The 27562-nt window shown below is 46.4% G+C and overlaps 3 protein-coding genes across 5 annotated transcripts in view; 1 reads left to right on the plus strand and 2 right to left on the minus strand.

Moving 5' to 3' along the window:
- Positions 1 to 4124: 4124 nt before the first annotated feature.
- Positions 4125 to 10043, minus strand: tdh (L-threonine dehydrogenase). Its single transcript, XM_076044729.1, has 9 exons — positions 9886 to 10043; positions 7714 to 7911; positions 7418 to 7460; positions 7193 to 7263; positions 6383 to 6532; positions 6123 to 6295; positions 5911 to 6001; positions 5459 to 5728; positions 4125 to 5237 (listed from the first exon to the last, which is right to left on the minus strand). The coding sequence occupies exons 1-9, from the start codon at positions 10004 to 10006 to the stop codon at positions 5098 to 5100; spliced, it is 1257 nt and encodes a 418-aa protein (XP_075900844.1). The 5' UTR covers positions 10007 to 10043; the 3' UTR covers positions 4125 to 5097.
- Positions 10044 to 10699: 656 nt separating this feature from the next.
- mtmr9 (myotubularin related protein 9) lies at positions 10700 to 22168 on the minus strand. Of its 3 annotated transcripts, none has more exons than XM_076044592.1 (12): positions 22033 to 22168; positions 21443 to 21632; positions 21110 to 21218; positions 20859 to 20984; positions 20539 to 20712; positions 20239 to 20456; positions 19986 to 20147; positions 19749 to 19890; positions 19350 to 19570; positions 18758 to 18909; positions 14629 to 14823; positions 10700 to 11109 (listed from the first exon to the last, which is right to left on the minus strand). In XM_076044592.1, the coding sequence occupies exons 2-11, from the start codon at positions 21622 to 21624 to the stop codon at positions 14660 to 14662; spliced, it is 1650 nt and encodes a 549-aa protein (XP_075900707.1). In that variant the 5' UTR covers positions 21625 to 21632; positions 22033 to 22168; the 3' UTR covers positions 10700 to 11109; positions 14629 to 14659. The 3 variants fall into 3 exon arrangements, with proteins under 3 accessions (XP_075900707.1, XP_075900706.1, XP_075900704.1); XM_076044591.1 differs by lacking the exon at positions 10700 to 11109 and adding an exon at positions 12363 to 13682; XM_076044589.1 differs by lacking the exon at positions 10700 to 11109 and having other exon boundaries at positions 14195 to 14823.
- A 3859-nt stretch (positions 22169 to 26027) lies between these two features.
- Positions 26028 to 27562, plus strand: part of xkr6b (XK, Kell blood group complex subunit-related family, member 6b) — a 39349-nt gene continuing 37814 nt past the window's right edge. The window contains exon 1 of the mRNA XM_076044683.1: positions 26028 to 26969. Coding sequence (XP_075900798.1) covers positions 26383 to 26969 — 587 coding nt within the window. The 5' untranslated portion in view covers positions 26028 to 26382. The remainder of the gene's footprint in view (positions 26970 to 27562) is intronic.

Genomic DNA, 27562 nt, shown 5'->3' on the forward strand with positions numbered 1-27562 from the left:
GTTAATTTAAAGCCCTGTTTTCAAAATAACTGTTAGCTGTTGACAACAATTTGAAATATTGGCACATTATTCCACTTTGGCCCGGAGAAGTCTTAACTGAGTGGGGATGTTGTGCTTTCCACCCCCAGGTTTCAAAACTTAAACTTCCATCCTTTTATTTATTTATTCATTTATTTATTTTTAAATAATTTAAACAAGTGGATGCAATTAATGCTGGAACTAAAATGTGCCATTATTTTTTCCAGTGACAGAATGTTCACAGACCAGAAATAGAGTCAACTGTGCCTTTCTTGAGATTAGATGTTTAACGTTTAACTGTTGTTTTCACGAACTTACCTTTTATTCTGTTTATTCATTGATTGCAATCAAGTTTTAAGGACCAATTCCATCGACCCACCACTGCAGCTGTGAGTGGTGAATGAGTGACCTTGAGACAGTTACGTAAAACCACATCAGAACTTTTGGTTTTTTTGTGTGTTAGCGTCAGAAAAAACAGGTTTGTGGGACAGAGGTTGTATAATCAACAGAATGTGTGTTTGTGGCGTATAGTAGTAAAATACCTATGCAGTTGTGAATACATGAGTATTGGAAACCAAAAAGGATGTGTTGGGGCATTTTCTTGTTTTTCTCTTTTCTACAATAGAGTCTTCCTGTTTGTGTGTGTGTGAAGTGAAATCTATTCTTAGCCAGTCCATCTTGAGAAAATGTAACTAATTTAACCGCATGTGCTTACTGTCAGAATAAAGTGAAACTCACACTGGACAAGGTGAAGATCCTGACTATGAGGATTGCCTCTCAGCCTTGCCCTAATTCCTGAGCTCATGGGATTAAAATGAACAAGATCGTTGCATCTGCTGTTCCCAAGTCAGCCGCCCATTCGTTCCTGCAGTGGTCGTGGCTGAGTCGTCTGATGCTCCAATCTGACCTGAAATCTGTGGCTAAACTTTCCACCTTCGAGGGGGATTAGTGTGGTGTTGTGTAACAGCCTGAAAGGGATCTGTGACTCTGATTATTGTGAACCAGACTCAACTTCATTGTGCTACAAAAAAGGGGAAAAAATGAAAAAAAAATCTGCCTCTGTCCTTTTGTTGTGTGTCAGATGCAACACCTGACCTGAGATATAATGATTGGGAAGAAAATAAAACAGCTTGAATCAGGGGCACGTGTACTCATTTCTGCTGTTCACAGCAAAAGGTCAAAGGAGGTCAGGCTCCTCATTCAATAGTAATGCCCCTATTTTTCACTGAGCTCAAGAGTCGTGACACTTTTCAGGTCATTATTGGCTTTCTGACCATTGTTATATATACCAGGGCTTTCGGGCCGACAGAGTGCTGAGGAAGCCCATTAAGCTTGAGCAAGAGTCTTTTCAAAGCAAAAGCAAGAAGTCTTGGATCTCACGCTTGGTTTTTTGCCACCTCTCAGCAGGGAGTACCAAAAGATCTGACTGCGATCTGTTTGTGACTGTAAATAATAATGACTTGAAAATGAGAAACAGAGCAGCCAAAAGACTCAAATGTAGACCTTTGGATTTCTCTTAAGATTAGACAAGGGGGTGGCGGAGGGTTGGGGACTCCATTACCATGGCAATAGGCGTCTGTGAAGGAGCAACAACTGTGGTGGGAGCGGGGGGGGGGTTATGGCATTGCTGGCACACCGCCCAGATGCCCCTTTGAGTCCTCCCTATGTCTCGCCCTTCACTTTCAGCCGAGCGTAAGCCGAGCCGCCTCACTCAGCGAGACTCCTCACACGTTGCCGAACAAAAACACTGGGGCCCAGGCGAACCAATGGAGCTCCCTGATTGGCCGACGGCCGGCGGGCGCGCAAGTGTGCGTCCTCCCAGTCAGCCCCTGTTACATAACACGCAAGGTTTCCCTTACGAGAGGGGGAGAAAAAAAAGCAGTAATGCATGACTCGGTCACGTGGCTCTGTGTTTATGTTTCAGCAGCCGCCCAGTAATCTCTGGGCCACATATGTGCACGGCCACATTATCAAACACAATGGTACAACAAGTGCAAAGACTTGTGTTTTATTGTTTTGCAGAACAGACCTAGATGGAAATAGCACATAGTAGTAGCATTATAGTAATAGTGCAACAGTGGAGCCAGTGAGAGTTGAGTTTGTCTTTCTTAACTTGAGAGAACTCTGGAAGGTTGTTCATATAATGTAAATGTTTGGTTTCAAGCAGGATCTGAATAGAAGACAAGATGAAAATTCAGGGCATCCGAAATCAAAATACTAAAAAAAAGGGGTGATTACTATGAGATGGCTGCGCCTTGGGTTGTATTTAACTTGTCTCATATTTCACTGTAAGGAAAAAAACAACACTGGAATCACAATGGCACCTGTGTTGTTGAAGTTGGACTGAATCCATGGACATGAGGTGCTTTTGGCTTCGCCTGTTACACAAAGCGGCAAGCTGAAAGGACAACAAAGTTATTTTGGCACCGTGGTGAAGTGGCAGTCATGTGCCTTCCCACACTTGAATTCTCACATTCATCGATCAGCAAATGTGCAGTTTTATTGACGCGGAGAGAAGCGCAACAACAACTGCCCGCAGCAACAGCAGAGCAGCCGTGAAACTGTCTGTGTGCTCAGGAGGATACAATTTGATCTCTCTCTACCTCCCCACCTCCTTCTAGGACAATACCGCACAACACACACACACACACACACACACACACACGCACACACACAACCCGGCAAGGTCACCTGGAACGGCTGTAATTACTGACACTGGGAAATTGAAGGAGGGCTATCAAGCATGCAGTGTTGGCGGACGTCGATGTCCTCAGGGCTGCACTCAATCTTGTTTCAAAAATTATATATATATATATATATTGCCTTTGTGTCACTGTGCTGCATGGGGAGAAGCTGATAGAAAAAAAAACTTTTTATTTTCTAACAACAGAATACATCTCTGAGCTGTCAGCGAAGTGGAGCTGGCAGAAGAGAAAATTCTTTTGCCTGCTCCACTTTTGGACACCTCAGCAGTGCTTCTCCACCGCAGGTTAGTGGCAAAGCAGTGAAGTCTTCAGGAAGTTAAAAATCCAGCATAAACAGTGTGTGGCGTTTATTTTGGATGATTAATCATGCAAGGCCAATGCACGGGAGTCTGTGATGGAAAAACACAGATCCAACATTTGGCAGAATGTGACCTTTTAAAATAAGTGTTCCCTAAGCGTATCCAGTATCAGAGCCAATGTGTTTGATTTTGAAAGAATAACCAAAAAATGCCTGTATCTAAATCTATGCATCATCCTGAAGGAGCCAAAATTGCAGAATTTTTTTTAACAGCACAAAAGAATGCAGGCCAAATGTCTGCAGGCTAAAGTTGCAGGACGGCAGGTTTCCGGAGTGAAGAGTCGCTTTTCAGTTGCAACGACGAATGCTGCAATTTTCTTATTTACAACCTGAGAGCGCACAGTGCTATTATGACATCTGACTCTTGGATCCTGTGCAAAGTCACATGCCGAGCACTGCAATTTAAATCTTTGCTTGTGGGCTTTAATTTAATGGACGCTGGGCTATTATAAGATTTTTTATGGCTGTATGAGGTTCCAGCTCAGATCTCCACATTGCGAGCCAAGGCAGCAAGTCTGTACAAAAATCCTCTTTTGCTCCGTTCTACAGACACTGCCATTTTGCTGGTTTCAGCCTGTTCAGGAATGTGATACGCCACGTTTTCACGTTTTTTCTTTTTCTTAATTAATGTTTTGTCAGCAAATCTTACGGATCATTAGTAAATTGGGTATTACAAGGTTTATTTTCAGGCCGAAGCTGATGAACCTGCTGTGCACACTGCTACAAGTACTTTCAAGACTCGGTAGCTTCTTTTTTTCTTCCTGCAAGCACGTAGGAACACTTCCCCGTCTTCAGTTGTTAATTTTTGCAAGTCAAACACCTGAATTTTCTTTTCTCCCTTAAGTAAACTTGCCTTCAAATATTGGCTGAGGTATGTTTGCCAGCAGCCTGAGGAAAAGTACTATCATCTGTCCTGGTTTTATGTAGCTGATGAAAAAAACAAAACTTCTTTCTTCAAATTCCACTGACACTTTTTTTCAGCGAATTTCTTTTTTTTCTAATTCTTGACAGTGACAAATAGAACGAAGCACATGACACGTATGTGGAAAAAGAAACATTTTATTGTCAAAGTCTTCTGAGAAGGTAAAAGAACTAGCTAAGACAGCCATGGGAATGAATTCTTGCTAAGCGGCCGAAAGTCACCAGTTGCGGCTTCCTGTAAATGTAGCATACAGCGTCACATTTCTCTTTTGAGTTGTGAAATTAAATTTGAAAATTTGGTGAAAGTAACAAAAAAGAAACACAAAAATTCAGAAACAATAGTATTAGCCTAGCCTAGACCGGGTGAACGCGTTTTAATAGACAGAATAAATAATGTTAAGTGGAAAAAAAAGAAGAGATCAAGAATTATTGTCCCATACGGCTCCAAATATAGATGCACTGCATCGAAAAAATTGTCCCCACATGCTATAAGGCTCATTTTACTTGTCAGTAATTTTAAGACGCAACTTATGCATTTGTGCACCCACTTGAGTTTTAGTTCCAGAACACATGATAATAAATTCAACAAACAATTCTTGGAAATCTAACGGCCAAAAATTTTGTTGGTTCGGGATCCCAGAGAAAAAAAGGGCTGAAAAGAAACATTGGGGTCTTTCTTCTCTTTCTAGTGCAACTCGTCGACACGCATTCCACCTTCCGCAGGCCTTCGCTGCTGTAGCCCTGACATCGCTGACAACCTTCCTCTGGCTGCACTGCTCTCCACCAAAATCTCTAACGAGAAATAAAAATTAAAAAAAAAAAACAACAACAGTGGAAGAAAGAGCAAAGTGGGGGAGGGGGAGAAAGACGGGAGCGGGCTGGATTGTCTGACCCGCGCTGACCTTTACATTCTGACGGCACGTTGCCCTCCCCCACCCTAACCCTCGTGCCGAGGCCGAGTGGAGCCCTATGATTTGACGGAGAGAAGTGGCAGAACCGCTGCGTGCAGTACGCTGTGTCTCCACTCTCTTTGGTCAATTCTTTACACTATGTACAACAGATCGGCTGAGAGGCACACATGCATGCACGCGGGCCTCAGTTGGCCCGAGCCATGCGGGAGTCTGTGCTGAGGAAGTTGAGCATCGTCTGGACGAGGTCGGGCAGGTCGTAGTCGTGCTTCCAGCCCCAGTCCTTCCGCGCGTTGGAGTCATCAAAGTTCATCGGCCAACTGTCAGCTGGGTGGGGCAAAAGAGAGAGGGGGGTTATGATCGTGTGACATGCCATGTGATTATTAACCTTTTGCAACTGCCAACAGGGAACCTTTTCTTGGTATTTGCAACAATCCCATGTGGTCTAGCGAACAGGATTCCTGGTTTTCACCCAGGCACTCAGATATTGGAACGAACCCTTTGCAAATCTTCTCTTATCTTAACTCCCTTCCTAGCAGGCTACCCACCGATGGCCTGTCGAACGGGGTCCACATCGTACGTGACCTCCAGCTCGGGCATGTGCTTCTGCAGCTCCTGCGACAGTTCGTCAGGGTTGAAGCTCATGGCGTTGATGTTGTACGTCCTCATGCTGAGCGTGTCGGTCGGCGCCTCCATCACCTCCAGCGTGGCGCGCAGGCAGTCGTCGATGTACATCATAGGCAGCTGTGTGTCGGGCTTCAGGTTGCACTCAAACTTGCCCGTCTTGAGGGCGTCGTGGAAGATTTGGACCGCGTAGTCTGGCAAAGGGCAAACGGGGGCGTGGATGGGGAAGGGATGGGAAAAGTGACAGGTAAGTGTTAAAAAAGAGGAACTGCGTAGGCGCAAAGTATGCAGAAGATCTAGTTAGTCAAGGTTAGGAATGAGTCAGCCTTGACACAAATCACAGCTGTTTGTGGGCTCAGAATCTATCAGATCTCACCTGTGGTTCCACCTCCTGGCATGGAGTCAGCAGAGATGATTCCTGGGTAACGGAGGCAGCGGAAGTCCAGCCCATAGCGGTGGTGATAGTACTGTAGAAGAGGAGGAACATACACAAAAGGAAGAAAACTGATTATTATCCAGGCGTTACATATGAAGGATTGTTAAGATTGGTCTTTCAATTAGAACACGCAACCAGAACTCGTGTCTGACCTCTCCCATCAGCTCAGCGTGAACCTTTGAGACGCCGTAGATGGTCCGGGGTCTCTGCACGCACAGGTCCGGCGTGGGGTTACGGGGAGACGTGGGGCCGAAGGCACCGATCGTGCTGGGCACGAAAAGACGCAAGCCGTGCTCTGCCGCGATGTCCAGGATGTTGTGAAGCCCTGAGAGGAGCAACGCAAACACAACATGAATATCAGCATCACAACGACCCCCCCGACTTTTTTGTTTTTTTGGATGAAGTTCCTCACCGGTGATGTTGACAGAGCGCGCCAGAGCCACGTTGGCTTCCCCCACCGCGCTGAGGAGGGCGCTGTAGTGGACCAGCCATGTGATCCGGTTGTTCACCACGATCTCCCGCAGGTTCTTGTAGTCCAAGATGTCGGAGTAGATGAAGGGGCCTGACGGTGACAAGGGACACAATGGCGTCAGTGCCTGGACGCAACTCAAAGACACTTTGTTGTTTCAGAGACTTTATTCATAAAATCATTGAGCAATCAACAATTACGTGTTTTGACTCTTTGCACACTTTGGACTTTTGTAAATAACGCAACTTCACTTCCTGATCTTGGGGATAAAAACAACTAGACTGCGAAGATTTGGTGCTCACACTACTAATCAAGCATGAGTCACAGCTGCTCACAATAAAACGGTGTGTTCCAAACTGCCGACGTTGGTACTAAATGCTAAGAATTCTTGAACGACAGCTCTTTGAAATACCTGTGGATACGATTTAGCACTTTACCTTCACCGTACCTAAAGTTGATTAGCTAATTAGCTAAACAAGACTGAGGAGCCAATGGAAAGGCAAGGGCGAAACTGTAAAGGTGCTCCCAGTCTAACCAGTCGGAGAATGTCATGCGTGTCACACGTCGTGTGGAGAGACTAAAAAAAAAATAAAAAAATGCCGGGGTTGCCTGACGGGTTCTCAAGGGCCACGTAACCGACTTTAAAAGTGTTTGCGTTATGTAAGTTCTGTACGGTGGGCAAGCGCGTATGTCACAGCGGTAAGCAGAGCTTGCAAAGCTCAGCTTTCAATGTAAACAGGCTGCGCGACTCACCGCTGTGGAAAACGTTGCTGGGTGGCTTTCTGATGTCGGACAGAATGACATTGTTCTTCCCGAACCTCTTCCTGTTGGACAGGAAGGAAGGCAGCGTTACATAACTGAAGGAGCAACTGGGCATCTCTGGAGGCTGGACGTGGAGCCTGGCTGATTTCGAGCTCCCGTAACCAGAAAAATAAAAACAAATAAAGGAGAGGGGAAGTAGTTAGGAAGAGCTCTCACCTCAGCAGTTTGGCGAGGCCCACCCCCAGCTGACCCAGTCCACCTGCGTGACGGAGGGAGGCAAAGTGTTACAACACTGGCTGTTATGCAGCGCGCATTAAATCAGCAGCTGCTTATTATCATCAGCGCTGTTTCCATGGAAGCTGCAGCCTCTATAGTGTGAAGGCGCTAAAGGGAAAAAAAAAAGGTCAGATAATACTGCCTACACTTTGTTCCCCCCCCCTTAGCGCAAACTCCAGCAAACAGACACGCCTCACATTGTAATTCGATCATTTGAGAAAAAGAACACACGTTACCTGTGATGAGCACCTTGGGGTGGTCCGTCTCTGAGAAGGACACGGAGTGAAAGCTGGCGTCTGACGTCACCTGTCGAGGTGAGAAGCTGATGTTGCGCACGGCCACCGTCAGCGGCTGGCAGCCGCAGCTGGGGTTGCTAAGCAGGGCCTGCTGGGCCACCTTGGCGAGGGTTCTGATGACAGGCATGCTGGTGTCTGCTGAGAGGAGAGGAGACCAGAGGAATGCGGTTCACGCGTCTGAGTGGCATTTCAAAGGTGTAAGATTCCACAGACGTCAGCAGGAAAAAAAAAAGAAAAAAGAGAGAAATCCAGGCGGTCAGTGATGCCTTCCTTGTTTGCAAAAATGTATTCTAGACGTGGGGGGAAAAAAATGCGAATTAATTATTTTTGAATTACTTCTGCGGTGCCCTTTTTTTTTCCGAGCTGGTGAACTTTGGAATTTGAGGTTCTGCGCAGCCGAAGAGATTCTGGACACATCCCAGACCTCAGGCGCCAAAACACACACAGAGAACCAGACAGCAGGCGAGCGTGCGTGCGCATGTGCGCGCGTGTGCGTCTGTAACAGACACGATTCGACCGTTCCGAGCAGCTCCCTTCGCCCCCCCCCCAAACACACAGACACACACAATGCGGAACAATGTGCAGCATAAAGTGAAGGGGCGCAGCAGGTACGCGGCATCCAAATGCAAATGGCCTATTGTTTGCAACAACAAAAAAAGGGAAGAAAAACCGCGCGGTGCAGCAGCCGAGAGGGGAGCAGAGACAGAAAAAAAAGAAAAAAAAAATCGACCAGAGTGAAACTTTCGAGACACTCTGTTCCCAGATTGATTCGCCCTAAAAGACAACACACGACCTGCAGTGTAGTCGCAGTCAGCCGCAAGAACAGCGTTATTTAAAGAAAAAAAAGTAAAAAAAAAAAAAAAAAAAAAAAAAAAAAAAAGTCAACATTTCAGAAAATAAAATCTCTTGTGCATACCAAGACTGCGCACGGGGATAACTTTGTGTCTGTGAACTTACCGAGCGCGTCTCAAAAAAGGGAGGATAGAGCGTAACTTTAGGGTATATATACTGCCCTGCCTTCACCCGGGAGCCAATCAGGAGCAGAGGGGCGTGCATGAGCGGGCGAAAACAGTGCCAAACGCAGGATCAGGTCGGGAAAGAGGATTTCCAAATCACGTGAACTAAATTTATTTCAAAACATTTTTTATTTTATTTTATTTTTTAAATAGCACGTTTGAGAAATCAAAGTGGAATCCGGATTTAAACATTTCGAACATGTGGAGAGAGAGAGAGAGCGCGAGAGAGAGAGTGAGAGAGAAATGATCCGTTCTATCGCTTTTCAACAAAGGAATAAAGTGTACGAATGTGACCGGCTTGTCAGATGAGGCGGCGTCCGTCATAAAACCTGATATTACGGACTATTATTGGACACCGAGACGCCCCCATAAAACAACCGACCCGTTCGGCATGTGCTGCCGTACAGCCGTGCCATGTTGTGCACATCACCGCCACCACCACCACCACCATCATCATCATCATCATCATCATCATCATCGCCGTCGTCATCATGTCGGTTGTGTAATAATCAGGAAGCTGCTCGCACAAGGTCTTCATGTGGGTGCAGCCGCGGCGGATCTATAGCGAAGACGCGATGCTGGCCGTAATTACAGGGTTTACTTTGTTAGTGCTGCTCTGCCACATGTACCAGGAACGGGACTGGCCTGACCCAAACCCCGGGCCAAACTAAACCAGGCCAGGAAGGCAGCCGCGCTGGCAGTTCAGACCCGGGCTGAACCAGCGATGCGTATAGAATATTGTAGAATACAGAATACAGAATGCCGTATTGCTGAGGGAAAACGCCAGAAATGTAAAAAAAATAAAATAAAATTTGAAAGACATCATATAATTTATTTTATATATATATATATTAAAAAAAAAAAAAAAAAGTGCACTCGCTAAAATATAAAACTGACAGAAATTACCGAGGAGACACGTGGTCCTCATTATTGTCATTAAAACAGTTACTCATTTTACTTTAATCTTAATGAACAAAAAAATGAACGAAAAATGTATTAGTGCATACATACAGAGTTATTACATTGGAGAAACACAATAAAGTATTTTCTCACATTCGAAAGGACCGGAAGTGTGACAGAATTCTGTTCTACTCACCGGTTAATCTGCGGGGATTATAAATGTACAGAAAGTCCCGAGTGAGGCGCTGCTGCTGCTGGTGCTTCCTTGCAAGGTGTTTGTGACGTGACGTCTGTGTTATCTGCGTCCAGTGTTGCATCAGCTGCTCCTCAGGGCTATATATCGACGGCCATCTGGCAGCGAGTCCCGTAGAAGCCGGCTTTCTCGCTGATTGGCGAAGAGCCGGAGGTGCGGTCCGCCCTCGCAGGCCCCACCCCCTCCAAGGCGTCGCCCACAGCAGGAAGCTCCGCTGTGGCTGTGTCTGTGCGGTGTCCGCTGATTATAAGACATGTAGTTATAATAATGAGCAGTAATAACAGTGGGGCAAATAATAGCGATTTCAAATGAAATTGTACGACCTGTCACGATTTGCGTGTTACAAGTGATCGTGTTCTTGGCTATGAGAGCCAACAAGTCAAAGACATACTACTACTACTACTACTACTACTACCCAGATAGATAGACTTTTAAATACACTTTATTTTACACACCCTGGCAAACAATGATTACATATTGATTGAAAAAGAGATTATTCTTGGATAGATCAGGCACTCTTCGTCACCCCGCACAATAAAAAACACCATAAAAAGTAGATAAATAGTAAATGATTAAATAAAACATGTGGAAAAACTGCTATCAATACAATAAAGTGCACATTAACAAGATTGTGCAGTGTTATCATTACCTAATTACCTGCTGCTACTACCACTACTACTACTGCTGCTGCTGCTAATGATAACAATAATAATAATCATAATAATCATAATAATAAATGCAGTTTATACTTAAACTCAAGTCAGAGTTCATAAATGAACTTCCACTGGAAGACGGTCAACTTTATATAGTGTACATTTGCAAATGGCAATGAAATAAAAACCCCATCAACAATCTTAAGAAGGATACATAGATGTGTTTTTCTGCTGAGAAAGTTAGGACCACTTTAGTTTTTGAGACGAGAAGACAATTGCAGCAAACAGAGAGTTTTCTCATTTTGCCAGCGGTTATCGGAAGCGTGTGCCGGATCAAAGGACACAATGCTACGTGTCAATATCACATTTCCCATTTCCCTGTTTGTCTCTGGGGGTTTGTTTGCTTTAGCTGGAGGAGGACTGACGATCTAATGGCGTCGCTGATTGGAACAGGCACAGGGTGGGCCGAGGCGTGAGTGGTGGCTGGTGGTACACACCCCTGCACCTGTCATCACTGCGGAGAGGGAAAAGGCTCACTCAAAAACAAGTTAATCTTTAACCTGGCACACTTTTAATGGTCCCATCTTTTGGCTCTCTAACAATTTGTTTTTGTCAAAATGAATAGCTTTCTTTCTCAATACAAAGATGGTTCTGATATCTCAGGTCCAGAATCTGATTGAGCTGTTTCTTCTGATTTTTATCGGCATTCCAAAAAGGAATGGTAATATTGAAAATTTCAATCTTTTTTTTTTAGCCGACTCAGTCGCCTGAACCTCCATTTCTCAGACACAGCAACGCAGATTGTCCTGCTTTGATCCGACAGGTGATAGAGGAATGCTGGGGGGAAAATGTCAGTCAGTGACCACTGACGTCAGACGCAAGGACACATTGCAACAGTAGGAACATAAACACCGCTTCCATTCACGTGTCCCCTTGGAGCAGCTGTTCACTGCAGAGTCTCCTCATGGTGTTCACCACGTAAGAAGAACCGACTTCCGGCCGGCTGTCTGTTTTGTGGCTCATTCATCACCGGGGCGTGACTGAGGTGACCGGGTCATGGCTCAGGGCAGCAGAGTCAGAAGAAACTGCTTATTATGAAAATGGTGATCGTGCTGAAGCAGCTGAATGCTGTCGTTTTTGAATCAGCTGTGAACTGTGTAGGTGCCTGTTGCCGGTCAGAACGGGTTCTATTGGAAGACAATAGGGTTCAGGTGAACCGCAATCCACTGCACAGCTGAAACAAGCTGCTCCCAGGCAGTCAAATATCTTCACCTTGTCTGTTTACTCCATGCAGTTTTGTTTTGATTCACTGCCAGTAAAATAAATGACATGTGTTACGAAATGTGTGAAAAATGTGTCTGTCTCAATCTTGTCTGTGGACTTCTCAGAAAAGTGGATAACTCTCTTTCCTCTTGTGTAAATCTTAAGAACTCCTGGATACACCCATATTACTAAAGACACAACAAGATGAGTGCAACCTTGTGCTCACTGTCAAAAAGAAACTGGCAAGTTAAGATGGTAGTGAATTGTTTACTTTGGGTCGAAACAAAATGAAAGTAAAACATTTGTACATTATTTTGACTTTAAATTCATTTTATAAAAGTAGTTTAATTAAGTCCTAAATTGTATTTTCTAAAAAGTTATTTTTTATTGATCATGGGATACATGGATAAAACATGAAGATGGGTAAAATGGGTAAACTATGATACATTTAAATCAACAGTGTCCTATGAATGGCTATGGAAATGACTCAACGTTCCAATACCATTTTCTGCTGTAATCTTTATTGGCGTAAAAACACATTTAATCTTTAAATCAACAATAAAACTTTGCACTTTTGCATTCAGATTTACAATAAGGCATTGCACAAAGCTGATGGGTACAACAACAAGCAAAAGCAATCTTTTTTCTTTTTTTTTTTTACAGAGCTGATAGTAGTGTTGTGTTGGTGACAACAATCATTTATGTGTATATTGCAAAATGATTACGTGTAGCAAGTCTCTATGTGGCCTTGTTTACAAGTCCAGCGTTTTTACTCATGCGGACAGAAAGCAACGGAAGTTCTGGAGTGTTTTTTCTTTTTTTGCAAACAAAGTGCAGCGTGAAGGAAAAGTCCCTCAGCAAAGCAGTTCAGTCTAGTGGCTGGAATCTATAAGAGCGATTTCCACCTTATCGTTCACGAGGCGAAACTGGTTAAATATTTGGAGATGAAAGGCATTTTAAATTTCTTTTCTTACTGGCACGACAACAATGCAGAAAATGTCCCGCTTGTTTAACCTTTAAAGTGCAGGCTGAAGCTCACCCCAACTAACCCACGCTAACCCGCTTTAGCGTCATGGCGAGAACGTTATTCCAGTCAAGATGAGCTGAGAAAGACTGGTGGCTCTCAAGATCAAGTGGGATATGTTTGCTTTTGACAGCGTGCGGAATGTCTCTTGAACGACCAAGAAATGTGAGAAGTGCTGCCCGTTCCGTCTTCCCTGCCTTCCTTAAAAGCCTCAGGTTAAACAGGAAGTTGAGAGTGGGCGGGAAACTGTACAGCAGAGGGCAAAATATGCGGTTCAATGGTGTTGTAATTTTCTGTAGTTTTTTATTTCATCGTATTTTTTAATTAATCACTGAAGGCTGCTCCACTGGAGTCTGGAATAATAGGAATAAAGATCTAGAATGATCAGAAGACTTGCCCTTTAAAAAACACAATACCTACCTAATATGGCAACTGTTGTGCTTTATGAACAGCAAGTATTGATGAACAGAGTCACATTAGAAGCGCCTTTTCAGACAAAGTGCATTACTTTAGGGAGCCAGCAGGACACAGACGGGTCTTTGAAGCAATAATCTCTCTCTTTTTTTTTTTCCTTATTACAAACCTGCCCGTTTTGCTGGGAATGTGTACAACGCGGCCGTCGTCTCTGTGGCAACGAGCCCAGCCCACGTACCATCTGAACCGAACCACCTTGAGGTGCGACTGGTGAAAGTGTCGACCGAGTGACAGGAGGCGAGAGACGTGAACGTACTGTGAGGTCGGCTGAAAGCCCCCAGCGGGCTGGCGTTGATCCGACGCTCCGGGATATTTTGGGCGGATCCCTATTAAAAGACCTCCCCCACCCCCCCACCCGCTGGGTTACGCAGCGCGCTAGCTGCTGACCCCAACCTCCGCTCATTACATCACATCTCAACGTGCAGCCACGAGTCACATGCTGCTTTACGGGCCTCCCTGTATATATGTTGCCATAGTTACTCCGCAGTGCACCGGCAGTCCGGCTGGCAGGGGTGCCCGGGCCGAAACGTGCACAATGGAGTAAACAAAAGCGGCGCGTAGGAGCAGTGACGAGCCCAGTGCTCCAAAATTCACAGATATCAGCTCACCTACATTGGAAAGAGGGATGGGGGCACAGGTTCTCTCATTGGGCGTGGAGATGTCTGAGAGTGTAAATGGGAACTGGCGGGTGAGAGACTGATGATGCTCAGCAGCTGTGCAGTCAGCTGACAAGCTCAATTTGTGATGAAGATAAACTTCTTTCTTTTTGAGTGTGTGTGTGCGCACAGGTTTATGAATGCAGAGTGAGTGAGGCCAAAGCAGGAATGACTTTTCCCCCCCTGATATAATGGCCTTCAAATTAAATCACATTTTTTGTACAGCTTAAATACGGTCATTTTATCGATTACACCAAATTATTTATTAATTTCTTTAGACGATTATCTTTTTATTTTATAATTAATTGTGTCATCTGAAAGTGAATATAATATGGGACCTTTAAATAAAGTATTCTCACATAAAAAAAAATTATGACGATCCCTTTGTGACTCTTACTTTTAAAATTGATATATAATAAACAATGTGATATTATAGTTGCCTGTCTTTGTTTTGCACTTGACAGTTAATCGAGAGAGGTTGAATTTTGGAAGTTTCTCTGGGCTCTTGAGGGAACGACATGAAGAATCAAAAACCATTTCGAAGCCCAGCCACATCCGCAGCCGCAGCGGCCCGTCGAGGCTCTTTAACCTCTTCCTGTAGTTTGCCGTCATCTACCTCTCGCTCGGCTCCCGCGTCCTTCCTGCCTCTACGGACTCTGCAGCAGCGGATCCTCGGTCTCCAGCTGCGCCAGCTGCCTGCGCAGGCTGTTCACTTTGTTCTGGAGCTCTTTGTTGTATTCGATGATGTGGACCATTTCGTCGTAGGCCTCGTCCAGACACCTGGAGGAGCGGCTCCAGCGCAGAAACACTCCTGTGACAAACAAAGGAGTCAAAAGGAAAGACGGGACGTTCTCTTATTACTATTATTATCGAACAGTCACGAGTGCTGCGACGTTATAATCACTTAATTACAATAATTGCCTCCTTCTGCAACCATGAACATCAGCGCTTTAAAATCTTTGGCACTGAGTGTGAATGTTTACAAGTGTCGCATTTTACACAAACAAAAATTTAAAAAAAATGCTTGTTAATTTACAAAATTCTTGAGAGTTCAAATGATTCAGAGACTCTTCAGGCGCCGACTCGTCAGTCAAACAGAGCCGTCGTTGTGCTGGGGGCGGGGGGAAGACAAACTTTCAGCAGCGTGGTGCGGCCGCCGCCGCCCTACTGGAGCAGCTGGGAACACGGCGAGCGGAGACCAGGCCTCGAGCGTCAGTGCGTAAATGTGCCACGCGATCGGTATGTACGCCTCCAGCAGAGGGGGGGGGGGGACTGGGCGGCCCCGCGGAGATTCACTGCTCATCCCCACACCACCATGTGACCTGGCTGCTGATGTGGCTGCAAACAGGCCGTGACTGTTGCGTCATTTGGGGAAAAAAACAACACGTTGAATCTTGATTAAATAATGTGTTTGTTTTTTTTTGGTTTGAACTAGACACAGTGGTTGAACTGGATTTTCACTTGGAGGACGGGAAATAATCCTTGGATAGTTTGAAGGGAATATGCCCTCACATGAAGGGAATTACAAATACGTTTTGCTCTAAATAAGGAAGAAAATGCACCGACGCTACCAGTCAAAAGTTTGGACACACCTTCTCATGCATTTATTTTATTATTATTTTTTTTAATCATTACAACTTTCTACACTGCAGATAGATACTGAAGACATCAAATATATGAGCAAGATATCTGTAATTATGCAGCAAAGGAAAAACATGTTCATTAACTTTGAATATGCTTTTTTATGCTTAGGCTATTTGGAAGAGTTTAAATATAAAACGTGTTTGAGGTATTTTACACTTTTATTGTTTCCTACATGAGTGTTCATACATAGTTTTGATGCCTTCAGTGAGACACTGCAATGTCAATAGTCATGCAAATGAAAGAAAAGACATTCAATTCATCGGGTGCGTCCAAACTTTTGACTGGTGGCGTATTCAGAGGTAAATTGCGGTCCTGAGAAGTGCAGATGTGAGCGGCTCGCGGTGGAAGGGAGAGTTGCCGACGCAGGGACCCCCCGGGCTGCTTTCCCCTGCAAGTTTTCATTCATTCCTGTTCCTGTCGTGTGGGGGTGTGGCAAATAGGCAGGAAAGGCCCCCCCCCCCCCGGAACCGTGAGGCCTCTGAACCCAGTGGCCTCACATCTGTCTATCGCCCCTCCACCCGGCTGGTTTTCATGAATAGAATGTCAGGCTGATGATGCAATAGCCTTGTTTCAAGCTCAGATCCAACCGGCCGTCATTCCACATTAGAGGAGCGCTTCAAGACGGCTCGCTAACGGATTGAGGGTGCGCAATTATTCAAAACTCTTTTGCTTGATCTAAACTGAACGCGATTGTCCCAGCCTCCCCCCTTCCCTACTCTCCCCTGGTTGCGCGAACAAAACGATGGGGTGCGAACGCAGCCGAGGCCTCAAACGGACAATCGGAGGGACTGTGCTGCCGAGCGGGTGCGACCGGCGGGAGGGCAGCGTGCAGTGCGCAGACTCCTCACCCACACATTAATCATCGCCGAGCTCCATCGCCGCAGCGCAGCCTCCCTTTTCCCTCGGCGCTCTCTGACTTAAACGTTGGAAGGCAGGAGGATTTTTAAACGGCGGCGATGCCGCCACCTGCCCACGGTGCACCTGTTTGTGCAGGTTTTTTGTTGGAAAGACGCACCAAAGCTCAAAGCCGTTGACATCCAACGCAGAAAAGTAACAACAGAGGACGAGAGAAGTAAAGCAAATGTTTGTTCCAACGCTGCTTTAATACCGCTAGATTAAATGCTCAGCATTTTTGAGTGGATAAGAGTACAAAGTGCAAATAGGCAGCGCTCGATATGACTCAGCAACACTCTGTCTCGATCTTGCGAGTGTTCAACACTGAAGGATAGTGAAGGGAAGAGCTTGATCTGGATCACAGCTACGCTTGTCTCGAATTTTAAAAAATAAATCATGTTTTTTTTTCCCGCACTTTGAAACTGGTTGCCGGACCGTGCAGGGGTCAGTGAGGACGTGTCCTCCTGCACTCCCTATAATTAGACAAACACATCAACCATCTTCAAGACACCTGGCCAGCAATGTCTGCAATGGTGAAAATGTGAAGGTGCTCGCTGACGGACGCAATGGAAAGTGTCATGTGAGCTCGGACCACCCACAGCACAGTGCGGAGACGGACGTGAAAACAGCCGTGAAAACACGGCGGCTGCTTGAGTGTTTCCTGGTCTAAATCTGTGTTTGCATTACGTCATTTCTCTATGGAAATGTAGGCTAAATAGGATCCACGTAGGTCACTGGGTTTAGAGGCATACATAATGAAAATGAAAAGAAAGGGAAATGGCGCCGCCTGCTGGAGACACTTGAGGTGAGCATATGTCCGTTTACCATCGACCATGATGTCAGAGAGGGAACTGATACTTTCTCCATGTGGGTCACAGCAACCAAAACAAAACATCAGGCATTGCAGGAAGGCAAAACTGAACATTGTTTGTGGAAGACTATGAACAAAGGGCTAAATATGCTGCTAAGATCTTTAAAGGTTTTTTTTTCCCCATGCAAGGCTGCTCCACCGGAGTCCTATAGATAAATGTCTGCATATAAAATGGCATCTTTAAGATCTAACTCTTGAGTCTATTCCATGTATTAACAAAGAAATGTTTGAAATTTCTCTTGAAAAAAGTTTTGCAGAATCTAATCTGCAAAAACATAAATTGCATGCATACAAATCTCATTTTAAGTGTGATTGGGTGCAGGAGGTCTATAATCAGTAACCCTGAGCCCATCATATTGCTTCCACACTAATTTGACACTATTGTCCTTCTCGCAGCTAATTAGTGCCCTACACGGGCAACAGACAAGACTATTTGCTGTAATGGTTGATTGCACATCGAAAGCGGTGACGGAGTCGCGACGCCGTGAGTGCTTCACTGACCCCGTTAAACCTCGCTGCCGCCGCGCAGCATTGTCAGCCACCTGGCACACAGTCAACGGCGAGGAAAAGAAGGCCGAGTGGCGAGGCAGTCCGCCTGCCAGCCTGGCTCGGCCTCAATGTGCTCTCGGTGTCTGCAGGCTGGCTGGTGAATGAAGGAGAAACTCACACTTTTGTCTCGCTCCTCGCGGGGACTTGCAGCGAGAGAGACGCGGCTGTCTTTGATTACCGCACACTGCAAAGCTGCAAGGGGGTTTGTTTCGACTTTAACCTTTGTGTGGCGTCTGCACTCTGCGGCCCACTGAACTACCCGACGTTACGTAACAGGCCGGAATTCAGATCACTGGTTCACATCCGAATTGGATTCTGTCGAGTCTTTTGCATCTATCGGTCGTCGTACGATGGCCAAGGAGTTTCATGTTATCATCAATTACAGACATTTATTTTAGGGAGCGACCCTGCACATTCAATTATCTCAAACCATCAATAGAAAATCTCCAGAAAAGCAGCCAATTTAGCTCCCTGTTTACAGCCTCCCTTCGAGAAATGCTTTGAGCTTCTGGCCACATATGATTCTTTGATGCAGCAAGATTGGAAGGGAACAAAGTCAAAGCGGTCTCAATGAGGGCTGCAAACAACTGGCCAAGGTGCTGTTATCAACCTTGGAGGAGCATCGGTGCCCTTTCTGACATCATAAAGGGCAGACTTAGAGATTTTTAAACCCACATATGGTTAATTACTACAGGTATCACGGACTACATAGGCAAATATTTCCCCATCTTCTGCAGAATCATTTTCTGCACATCCTCAGTGACTGTGTTTGTTTTGTTCGTCTTACCTTCCCACAGCAGCAGACTCTGAGGCGCCACAGACGGCCAGATCACCAAACTGTTGCTCTCGTACAGTGGGTTGGTCAGACGCTCCAGTTCCTGGGGCCGGTTCACCCAGGACCAGAGAGACACCGTCTTTTCCGGCAGTGACAGCTTGGTTCTGAGGAAAAAGAGGGAAGGAGTTGGTGTGTGTCTGGGTCAACGCTAGGACACAAGCTCGTAAAAATTCATAATGATTCTGCATTTCCTCCCCCGAAATAAAAACCTTATGAAAGTGACTTTGGTAAAGTCGTGAAATTCTTCACAGTTTAAGTCAAGCTGATTACAGTCCAGAAGCTTAAAAACAAAACTGTTTTAAAAGATAGAATTCGTGGCATGAATGTCGTAATAGAGAAATTACTGCACCAACAGATGCCCTTGAAGTATGACAAGGTCAAATTGAACGACTTATAAAATCTCAAGTGCTCTATGGACAAAGTATACTTGGCATATAACAGTTTACAGTCCGTAAACTATAACTAAACCAATAAAAAAAAATTACAGCCAATTATTTGGGCAGACGCTCTATTTGCACTTGCGGGCCGACCTCATCGGGCTCACCTCGCGGCCTCACTGTTGCCCAGGAAGGTCCCGAACTGCGACGCGTAGGCGTGTTCGAAGAGCAGCACCAGGAAGCTCTCACTGAACTCGAAGGAGCAGGGAAACTGGCGGAGGATCTGCCACACGCAGTCCAAGAAGAGCAGGAAGACTGGAGCTTCCTGGCGAGGTTTGATGTTGGCGTAGGCTGACTGGGCACAGCGCTGCTGGAATGGGTGGCCAGCCTGTGGTGGATCAGGACAGAAAAAGCTGTAATCAGGCTATTGCATGAATTCATAATGAGAGGGCTACCCATTAGTTTACTTCAATGAAACTGCCATAAAAATCTGGTTTATTAGGTTATTAACTCAATGTGTTTCTTAATACTGCTGAGCAACGATAAGCTCCTGTTGTTAGCCTCACCTGCAGCCACTCTCGCTCCACCAGCCCCTGGAAGCCTCTGATGGTCCTGCAGGTGGGATCCAGGATGATCTGAGCCAGGGAGGTGACCTGCAGGGTGGAGTCTGTTCCCTCCGTGCCGTGAACCAGCACCGACGCCCCCTCCCTGAGACAAGCAGGACGGGACACGGCCATCAGTGCCAGGCTGATTACGTCACAACAAACCAGGCTGAACGCGGACACCCCTCTTACTATCCTGACCTGTCGATACACTGCGCTGCCAGGCAGGCGGTGGTGAGGATCTCCTTGACGTGACTCTGCCAGCCCGAAGCCTCCAGTTTGCTCAGCCAGCGATCCATATTGTGCGACTGGTCACTGCATGCCTCCACCAGCTTTATCAGGCTTTCCTGGAGGACACCGGTCCTGAAAATATAAAAATCCAAGAGATTAGACTAAAGAGTCCACGGTTAGATAGACTAAACCAACGCTGATATTTCGATAGATGGCTGCTCACCTCTCCACTGCCTTGTGGATCCTCCTCCACTGCGGGTAGTTGGCCTCCGACTCTAAACCGCCACCACGAGCTTTGGCCTGCTGGGCGACGCTGATGGTGCGCGTGTCGATGATGTAGCCCCGTTTGCCCGGCCGCAGGGTGGCGTTGATGAGCTTCTCGTCCTCCTTGCACCGTCTCCCGTTGGTGCCTGTCAGAGGCTGGCCCGCTCGCATCATCACCTGCGAACGGAAATCATGAAAATCAACTTGCCACTCGCCCTTGTTGGAAAGGAAATACGAACTTCATCTCCTGGCGGCTCACCATGCCGTTTTTCTTGTGGTAGTAGCTGAGCACTGGAAAACGCCCGCCGTGACGGAAAGTTGCCACTTTCCTCAAGGCATCGTCGCTGATGTCTTTGGGTACTGCCACTAGAGGGGGGTATGACGGGCACACGCTGAAGTCTTTGTTGACTTCACTCAGTCTCCATTCGTCTGTCTGATTAAGAAAAGACACACAAGTCAAGTTTGCGTTAGCCTCTCTCACTCTCTCTCTCACACACACACACACACACACACACACACACACACACACACACACACACACACACACACACACACACACACACACACACACACACACACCATTGACTCCAAGTCTCTGAAGGCATCCTCTGGAAGAAATGAATTCCAGCCGTCTTCTATGACTTCAAACATGGGCCGATAAAAGAAGGGGTACATCAGGGAGACGGAATCGAGGGTTGACAGAGCCTAAAGAGAGAAAGAAGAAGAAAAAGAAGGAGAGCAGCAGCATGTGCCATTTAATAACAATCAGGATTTCTTTTGTCACGAAGAAGAAGAGGAGTGACAGAGTGTTGCATTCGTCACATTTTTACCTCAATGGAACCCCCAATGTTGAGACACTCCTCCATGCCAGGGACGTCAAGCTGGATCACTCTCAGGTCTTTACATTTGACTATGATGGTCCCAATAGAGCCGACAAATCTGAACAAGAAGTTGAAGTTTGTTGGCGAACACACTGAGAATGGCAACAGCGATCAAACTCTTATTTTATGTGTCTTCCAAGGCTTAGCTGTGGTGTCAATTTAAGCTATATCACAAAATACTTTGCCATCTGATGTGGTCAGACATTTACGGACTCCCACTAGAACTGTGACGAAAGCAAGATTGTTTCAGTGCATCAGAGGAGATGACGATGGAGTGATCACCTTTTCTCAATCGAGTCGATGTTGGAGTGCAGCAGCCACAGTTCCTCTGTGTTGTCTTGTCTGGAGGAGAGAATCAGGTGATGGCCAGTCAAACACAGGGTACCCTCCACGATGGGCATGAAAGGCCGGTGTAGAACCACCCCGTCCACCTTGGGTGTCTTTATCAACTCCGCGAACTCCATATCTTGACCTGGCAGACAGCGTTGACAAACAGTTCAGCGACGTGGGTCGTCGGAGGAGGGTGTCAAATTTACACCAAAACATATGGTGAACGCAACACACGACTGACTGTTAGTGCGACGACAGCCCTGTCGTCTGACTTCCAAGTAGATTTTTGGGCACTTGGTCGCTAATTTACCGCACACCGAACAGACAAATGATTATTGAAATGAAACGAGCCATTAGTCAGAGCTCGATTCAGGAAACGAGCAGGCTAACGTTAGCTCGCTTGCTAATTTTGGACGGAACGCGTAGAATGAATGTCAGTTTTAATTTTCAGCGAAAAAGGAACTGCACCACCACAGAGATATACGTAGAAAACAACAGGCATAATCCAGACGCATTATGAAATGAGTAAACATTTTAATTACCTGAGCGTTTGTCGTTAAAATTAAAGGGGGGAGAATGGTACGTTCGCAAAAATATGCCGACTAGAAACAACTACCGCCTCACTTTAATTCCAGATAGTTTGCGCAAGTACCACCGGACGTCAGCGTCGTTGCTCAGAGCTCATGGACGACACAGGGTTTATTTATTTATTTATTTATTTATTTATTTATTTATCTATTTTTAAACAATCACAAAAAAATTAAAAGTACTTGGATGAATTAATTACACAAATAAGGCAAATATGAAAGCGAACCACATTTGATAATTCCTTTCATGTTCTGTCACACAACAGACTTTATCAAAAAGGGACACTGGGTGGAGACGTTGAGGGCTTTTCTTTTGGAACGCTATTGCTCAAGTGACAAGAAGAATTTATTTAGCACGTAAGGTACTTCATCAGTTGCTTCCTGTTTGCCGTGCTTGCAATGGCAAATAAGGATAACCACATTTTACCAAGTACAGGAAGGGCACATGATTATTTTCAGACATAGTCCATCGTTTTGTTACTTTGCTCAGTCACATCAAAATCAAACCCCCCATATTATAGAAAATCCCCGCCAATATTCTGTCCCCGCCAATATTCTGTGTCGAGAAAGACCCACCCTTTGCTTATTTTGCTTGCACCATTTGTTTAAATAATTCTCCTCCACTGGAGTCCGGGATGGAAAATAAAGATGTGAAAATAGGGTAAAATATGGAACTTTTTTTTTCTTTCTTCCACTTGTCTGCTCACTTCCTGATCTTCCCCGCCAAGGTTTTGGGGTCTGTGCTCAACATGGATTGATCTCAAACTACAGTCTCCATTGGGAAATGAAGACTTGACAGTGATGTATGTTTGTCTCTCTGTGTATTTGTGATGCAATGCCAGCGCAGCTCAGTACTTGCTTCAGTTATGGCATGTCTGGGTTTCACAACAGCCTTCATCATGTACTGACGCCAGCACTCTGCCGCATGTGAAACTCGGCGTTGCTCAACAAACCAAAAACCGCCCTTCCCCTGGGGGAAAGATGCTTTGCTGTGACTTTTGTGAAAAGATGATGGGCTCAAAAAAATAGCTTTGAAAGCAAATATTCATCTCACAGCTCTGCACAGAGGTTTAATAGAATAACCCCTATGTTTTATTTAACAGGATGCTTTGACAAATATGTTGTTGCGGGAGGAGATGATTTACTCTAGCGTCTGTTAGAAAAGATTCTGTGGTTTTCCACTGTACCTCGGGGGAATCTCTGAGAAATTGCTAAGCTTGAGCTGAATCTAAACTTGTATTTTTAACCCCCTCAGATCCTTCCGATGCCACATCCATCCATTTTCTATCATCATCTGCCCTTCACTCACTTTTCTGGGACTGCTGGAGTGTGTAATTTTGCTTAGTTTCAACCTATAAATTATATATAAAAGCTTGTGCTTGAATCACATATTTATTCGAGTCTGGTGGTTATTCAGCTTTGAGTGTGTAATCACCCCTTGTGCAGTGAGTTAACTCGTTTTCTTACTCATATCTCATTTTTGGATTTTGACATTTGTCCATGATACCTCAGCTCTTTTGCTGACGTCTTCCACCCAAACTTTTTTTTTTTTTTTAAGGTACTTACAGTATGTGCCAACACCTACACCATTACCCACTGCCGCATTTTCATTCATATTAAAGGCATTACACAGGGCAGCGTTCCATCCAACCTTCTGCTCTGCAGGGTCTGTTTCGCTGTTTGTTCTCCCGTGTGGTGCTGTTTGATATTTTGGGCCTGCCCAGTGAATCAGAGCTGTCTGTCACGACACATAATGATGACTTAAATGTGGGCGCACGGTCTTATACCAAAATATGTTGCGTAAGCTGTGCTGGCAATGGCTTTTTTTTACATCTTGTGCTTGTGCAATGATCTTGAGTACAATGGATTTTTCTCATTGGTTCTTTTATCATAGACAGATTTTTGAGGTTTTTGTTTACCGACATGTTTTGGCGTATTCTTCCACCTTCATCAGCGTGTCACACGATGTTGGTGTGCGACTCGTCTTAGCGTGACCCACCTCTCAGATTTGACAGGTGGGTCACGCCCTCTGCTGTCCGTTCGTCCTCTCCAGGATGCTGCTCCAGGTGAGGGAGAGCATGAATGCTCCCTCGTCCCTGTTGATGGTCTGCGGTCCTCACTCCCTTTGTTCCAAGTATTAATCACCAGCATTGTTATAATTTCAATTATCATTATTTTGGCGTGAGTAGCATATGTTCTTCAGAGTCACTGAAAAGCTCTCCGCACTCCAGCAACCAGACAAGATCGTGATCTCTAACTCCATACTTTTCCTTGCAAGTCGTGCAACACCCACTCGCTAAACCCACAATCCAGTGCCAGGCGTGTGATGTTTCATTTGCTTTTAAATGACTAAGGTTTATTGATGTCTCGTGATTGCCCTGTTGTTTTTTTGGCCGTGTTCCTTTTGCTGCATTAAAATGTCTTGTGTTTTCTATGAACATAAAAAAAGGAATTGCATCTAGTTCTCTTTCAAAGCGAACAAATAACATTTTATGCTGCCACTTTGACGCAAACACATTCTCATGCATTTATTCAAACACACCAAGTTTTTTTTAAAATCCCTTAATTTCTGATGTTTTGTACCAGTGCGGGCTCTTGAATTACTATGTCCACGTCCTGTATTTGACGGTTTTCTCTGTGAAGCAACTTCCCTTTGCGTTTCCATGAAGGCACATGAAAGAGCAGGGAGATGCGAGATACAAGGAGCTTCCTAAACAAAGGTCTATCACCTGTTGTAATTCACGGTAAAGGGAATCTTTACCTCAAGACAAAGAAATCTTTCAGAAAGTGAGAGGTTGAGCAGGGTTTCAGCACTGGACAGCTCCCCTGTAATCCAGTCTCCAAACAGGGAGAAAGTGATCCAATCAATGCCGGAGCTGGATGTGACCCAGCACGGCGGCTCTTTGTGCACAGTCTAATCACAGTGTTGTCGAGCCTGCAGCCGCCTCTCCAGCTCAGTGCTTGCATATGCTACTGAGGAGGGGTCACTTTACAGCAGACTGTTAACTCTTTAGCTGCTACTGAGAAAAAAAGACCATCATGCCTCCTGGCTGCCACTTCGTATACGCTCATGTGCAAATGCACGTGCTCGTCCAGGTCCCATATTAGAACCGTATTTAGGTCTTCACTTTGCACCCAGGGCCCAGTGGAGCAGCAGTAATTGCACTTGGATTAATTACCAAACAATCCAATAAAGCCCTGCACATTTAGCCCTGTGCCTATAGAAACAGTTGTTTCCAGCTAAAACTGACCCTTTGTCTGACCTTCTGCATGTTTCATATAGGGGATAAAACAAGGCAGTCGAACAAACATCTGGCCAGCGGTTCTGTCTCGAACCAGGGAGTAGTATCGGTGCCCAGCATGACATCACACAGGGTTCATTTTCAAGTTCTGTACGTCTTAGCATACAGTTTCTGGGGATATTGAGCAAGCAAGAAACGAAAGATGGACTTTCCTCATTCCTGTTGGGCTCACTGACAGGCTGCAAGCACCAATGACTGTTTCACTGTCGCAAAATGAACCATGCAAAGCACGGGACCTTTAACTTGTATTTCTTGTCTTCCATCCTCCTCCTATAACCTGAACCGACTCAATATCTCTGTCACCGTGATTCACTCAAATATCAAACGACTCACGGCCTGCCTTTGGTTGTGACGAGCTCAGTTGCATTACATCATACATTCTGCTCCAGACATGGGGTCTTCAAACGAGACACTAGATGGCAACCAAGAAGAGAGAGACAGAGTGATGAGAGACAGAGAGAGAGGGAGAGAGAGAGAGAGGGGGTGGAGAGAAATGGGGGATGAATTACGTCGACGCGGGACAGTGGAGGGATGGTCTGCTAATGACACTTGCAGCTGGAGGCGAGCTGCAGAGAGAGAGAGAGAGAGGGAGAGGGAGGGAGAGAGAGAGAGAGGGAGGGAGGAAGGGAGAGAGAGGGAGGGAAGCAGTGCGCCAAGGTTGGATGAGGTGAGAGCCAGGGGTAAAATAAACCAGCCCGTCGCCGCCGCCGGAGTTGGACACTTGAAACTTGCAGAGCGGGGTTAGTGTGCACGCGCAGGTGGCGGAGGAACTGCGGGAGGGCAGCGAGGGAAGGATGTGCCGCCGCCGCTGCTGCCGCCGCTGCTGCCGCTGCGTCCGCGGCGCCGCCGGTGCGCCACCGAGGGACCGAGCGAGCGGCGGCGACGACGCGCTCACGCCCCGCGCTTAGATGGCTGCTCCAACATCTGGGGTGCAAAACAGGTGTCAGGGAAGTGTCGTCACGAACCCCGGAAGCCGAGGGAGGTGGGAACATCAGAGGGAAAGATGGCAGCGAAATCCGATGGTCGCGGGGTCGTCACCGGTTTCGCCCAGCTGCACAACCTGGACGAGGTGGTGGGGAGCGGGGAGGACGACGCGCGGGACGGCAGCTCGTTCCACATCTGCCACTGCTGCAACACCTCGTCGTGCTACTGGGGCTGCCGGAGCGCCTGCTTGCATTACCTCCGGGGGAAGAGGAGGGAAAAGGGGAAGGGGAAGGGAAAGGGGGGAGAAGCGCCGCGGCCGACGCCGGAGGAGCGCCTCTGGCTGGACTGCCTGTGGATCGTCCTGGCGCTGCTGGTCTTCTTCTGGGACGTGGGCACCGATCTGTGGCTGGCCGTTGACTACTACCACAAGCAGGACTTCCTGTGGTCGGGCCTGACCCTCTTCTTTGTGCTGGTGCCCTCGGTGCTGGTCCAGATCCTGAGCTTCAGGTGGTTCGTGCAGGATTACACAGGGGGCGGACTGGGCTCGGTGGAGGGGCTGAGCAGCCGGAGCGCCACGGCCGGTCTGCAGAGGGACAGGCACTGCCGCCTGTCTGTCTGGCTCTGGCAGACCGTCATACACATCTTTCAGTTGGGACAAGTGTGGAGGTAAGACGCTTAAAGTTTTGCCCTTAAAAAAAATAAAAATAAAAATAAAATAAAAAAAGAATCACCCAAACGCCCCCTCCCTTTCCCTCCCTTCTCGTCCCTCCCCTCAGTGCGTAAAGCCGTGCACACCCCCTCCTCCTCCTCCGCCTCCTCCAACCCCTCCTCCCCCCGAGTTCACTCCAGCCCCTCTAACCTCCTCTTGACTGTCACCTGATATAACCCGCCGCTGTGTTCATGACTGGGATGAAAATCAGCAGCACCGCGGTGATGCCATTTACGCGTCGCGCCACGCACGCAGCACTCCCGCGTTTGCCCTTAATAAAAAATATCTGAAAAATTCATGCAACCCAACCCTTGCCCCGATTAAAAAAACGTATGAGAATTATAGAGGGGAAGGAAAAAACGTGCAACAGCCTAAAATTGCACGGCTGCCTGCCATTCTTTAAAGACGGTGCGCCATTGCGCTTACGGCGCTGAGGGAAGAGGCGCTGCGTTTGTTCAAAGGCGGACAGGTACAGTGGCTGAATGAGCTGCTGTGCGTGCACATGCGTGTGGATCACACGCAGAAATGCACGCTCCGTCCACCTCCTTCG

The sequence above is a fragment of the Nelusetta ayraudi genome, unplaced genomic scaffold (genome assembly GCF_046127955.1).
Source record: "Nelusetta ayraudi isolate G7.1 ecotype Tasmania unplaced genomic scaffold, CSIRO-AGI_Nayr_v1 ptg000082l, whole genome shotgun sequence".
Lineage (NCBI taxonomy): Eukaryota > Metazoa > Chordata > Actinopteri > Tetraodontiformes > Monacanthidae > Nelusetta > Nelusetta ayraudi.

Excerpts from the sequence above, each read along its gene's own strand:
- tdh (XM_076044729.1), bottom strand. The coding sequence starts at position 10,006 with ATGCAACACTGGACGCAGATAACACAGACGTCACGTCACAAACACCTT. Across the intron at positions 7,264-7,417 it reads GGCCTCGCCAAACTGCTGAG|GAAGAGGTTCGGGAAGAACA; the intron begins GTGAGAGCTCTT and ends CCTGTCCAACAG. Across the intron at positions 6,002-6,122 it reads ACGCTGAGCTGATGGGAGAG|TACTATCACCACCGCTATGG; the intron begins GTCAGACACGAG and ends CCTCTTCTACAG.
- mtmr9 (XM_076044592.1), bottom strand. The coding sequence starts at position 21,624 with ATGGAGTTCGCGGAGTTGATAAAGACACCCAAGGTGGACGGGGTGGTT. Across the intron at positions 21,219-21,442 it reads ATCGACTCGATTGAGAAAAG|ATTTGTCGGCTCTATTGGGA; the intron begins GTGATCACTCCA and ends CTTCTTGTTCAG. Across the intron at positions 18,910-19,349 it reads GGCAACAGTGAGGCCGCGAG|AACCAAGCTGTCACTGCCGG; the intron begins GTGAGCCCGATG and ends CTTTTTCCTCAG.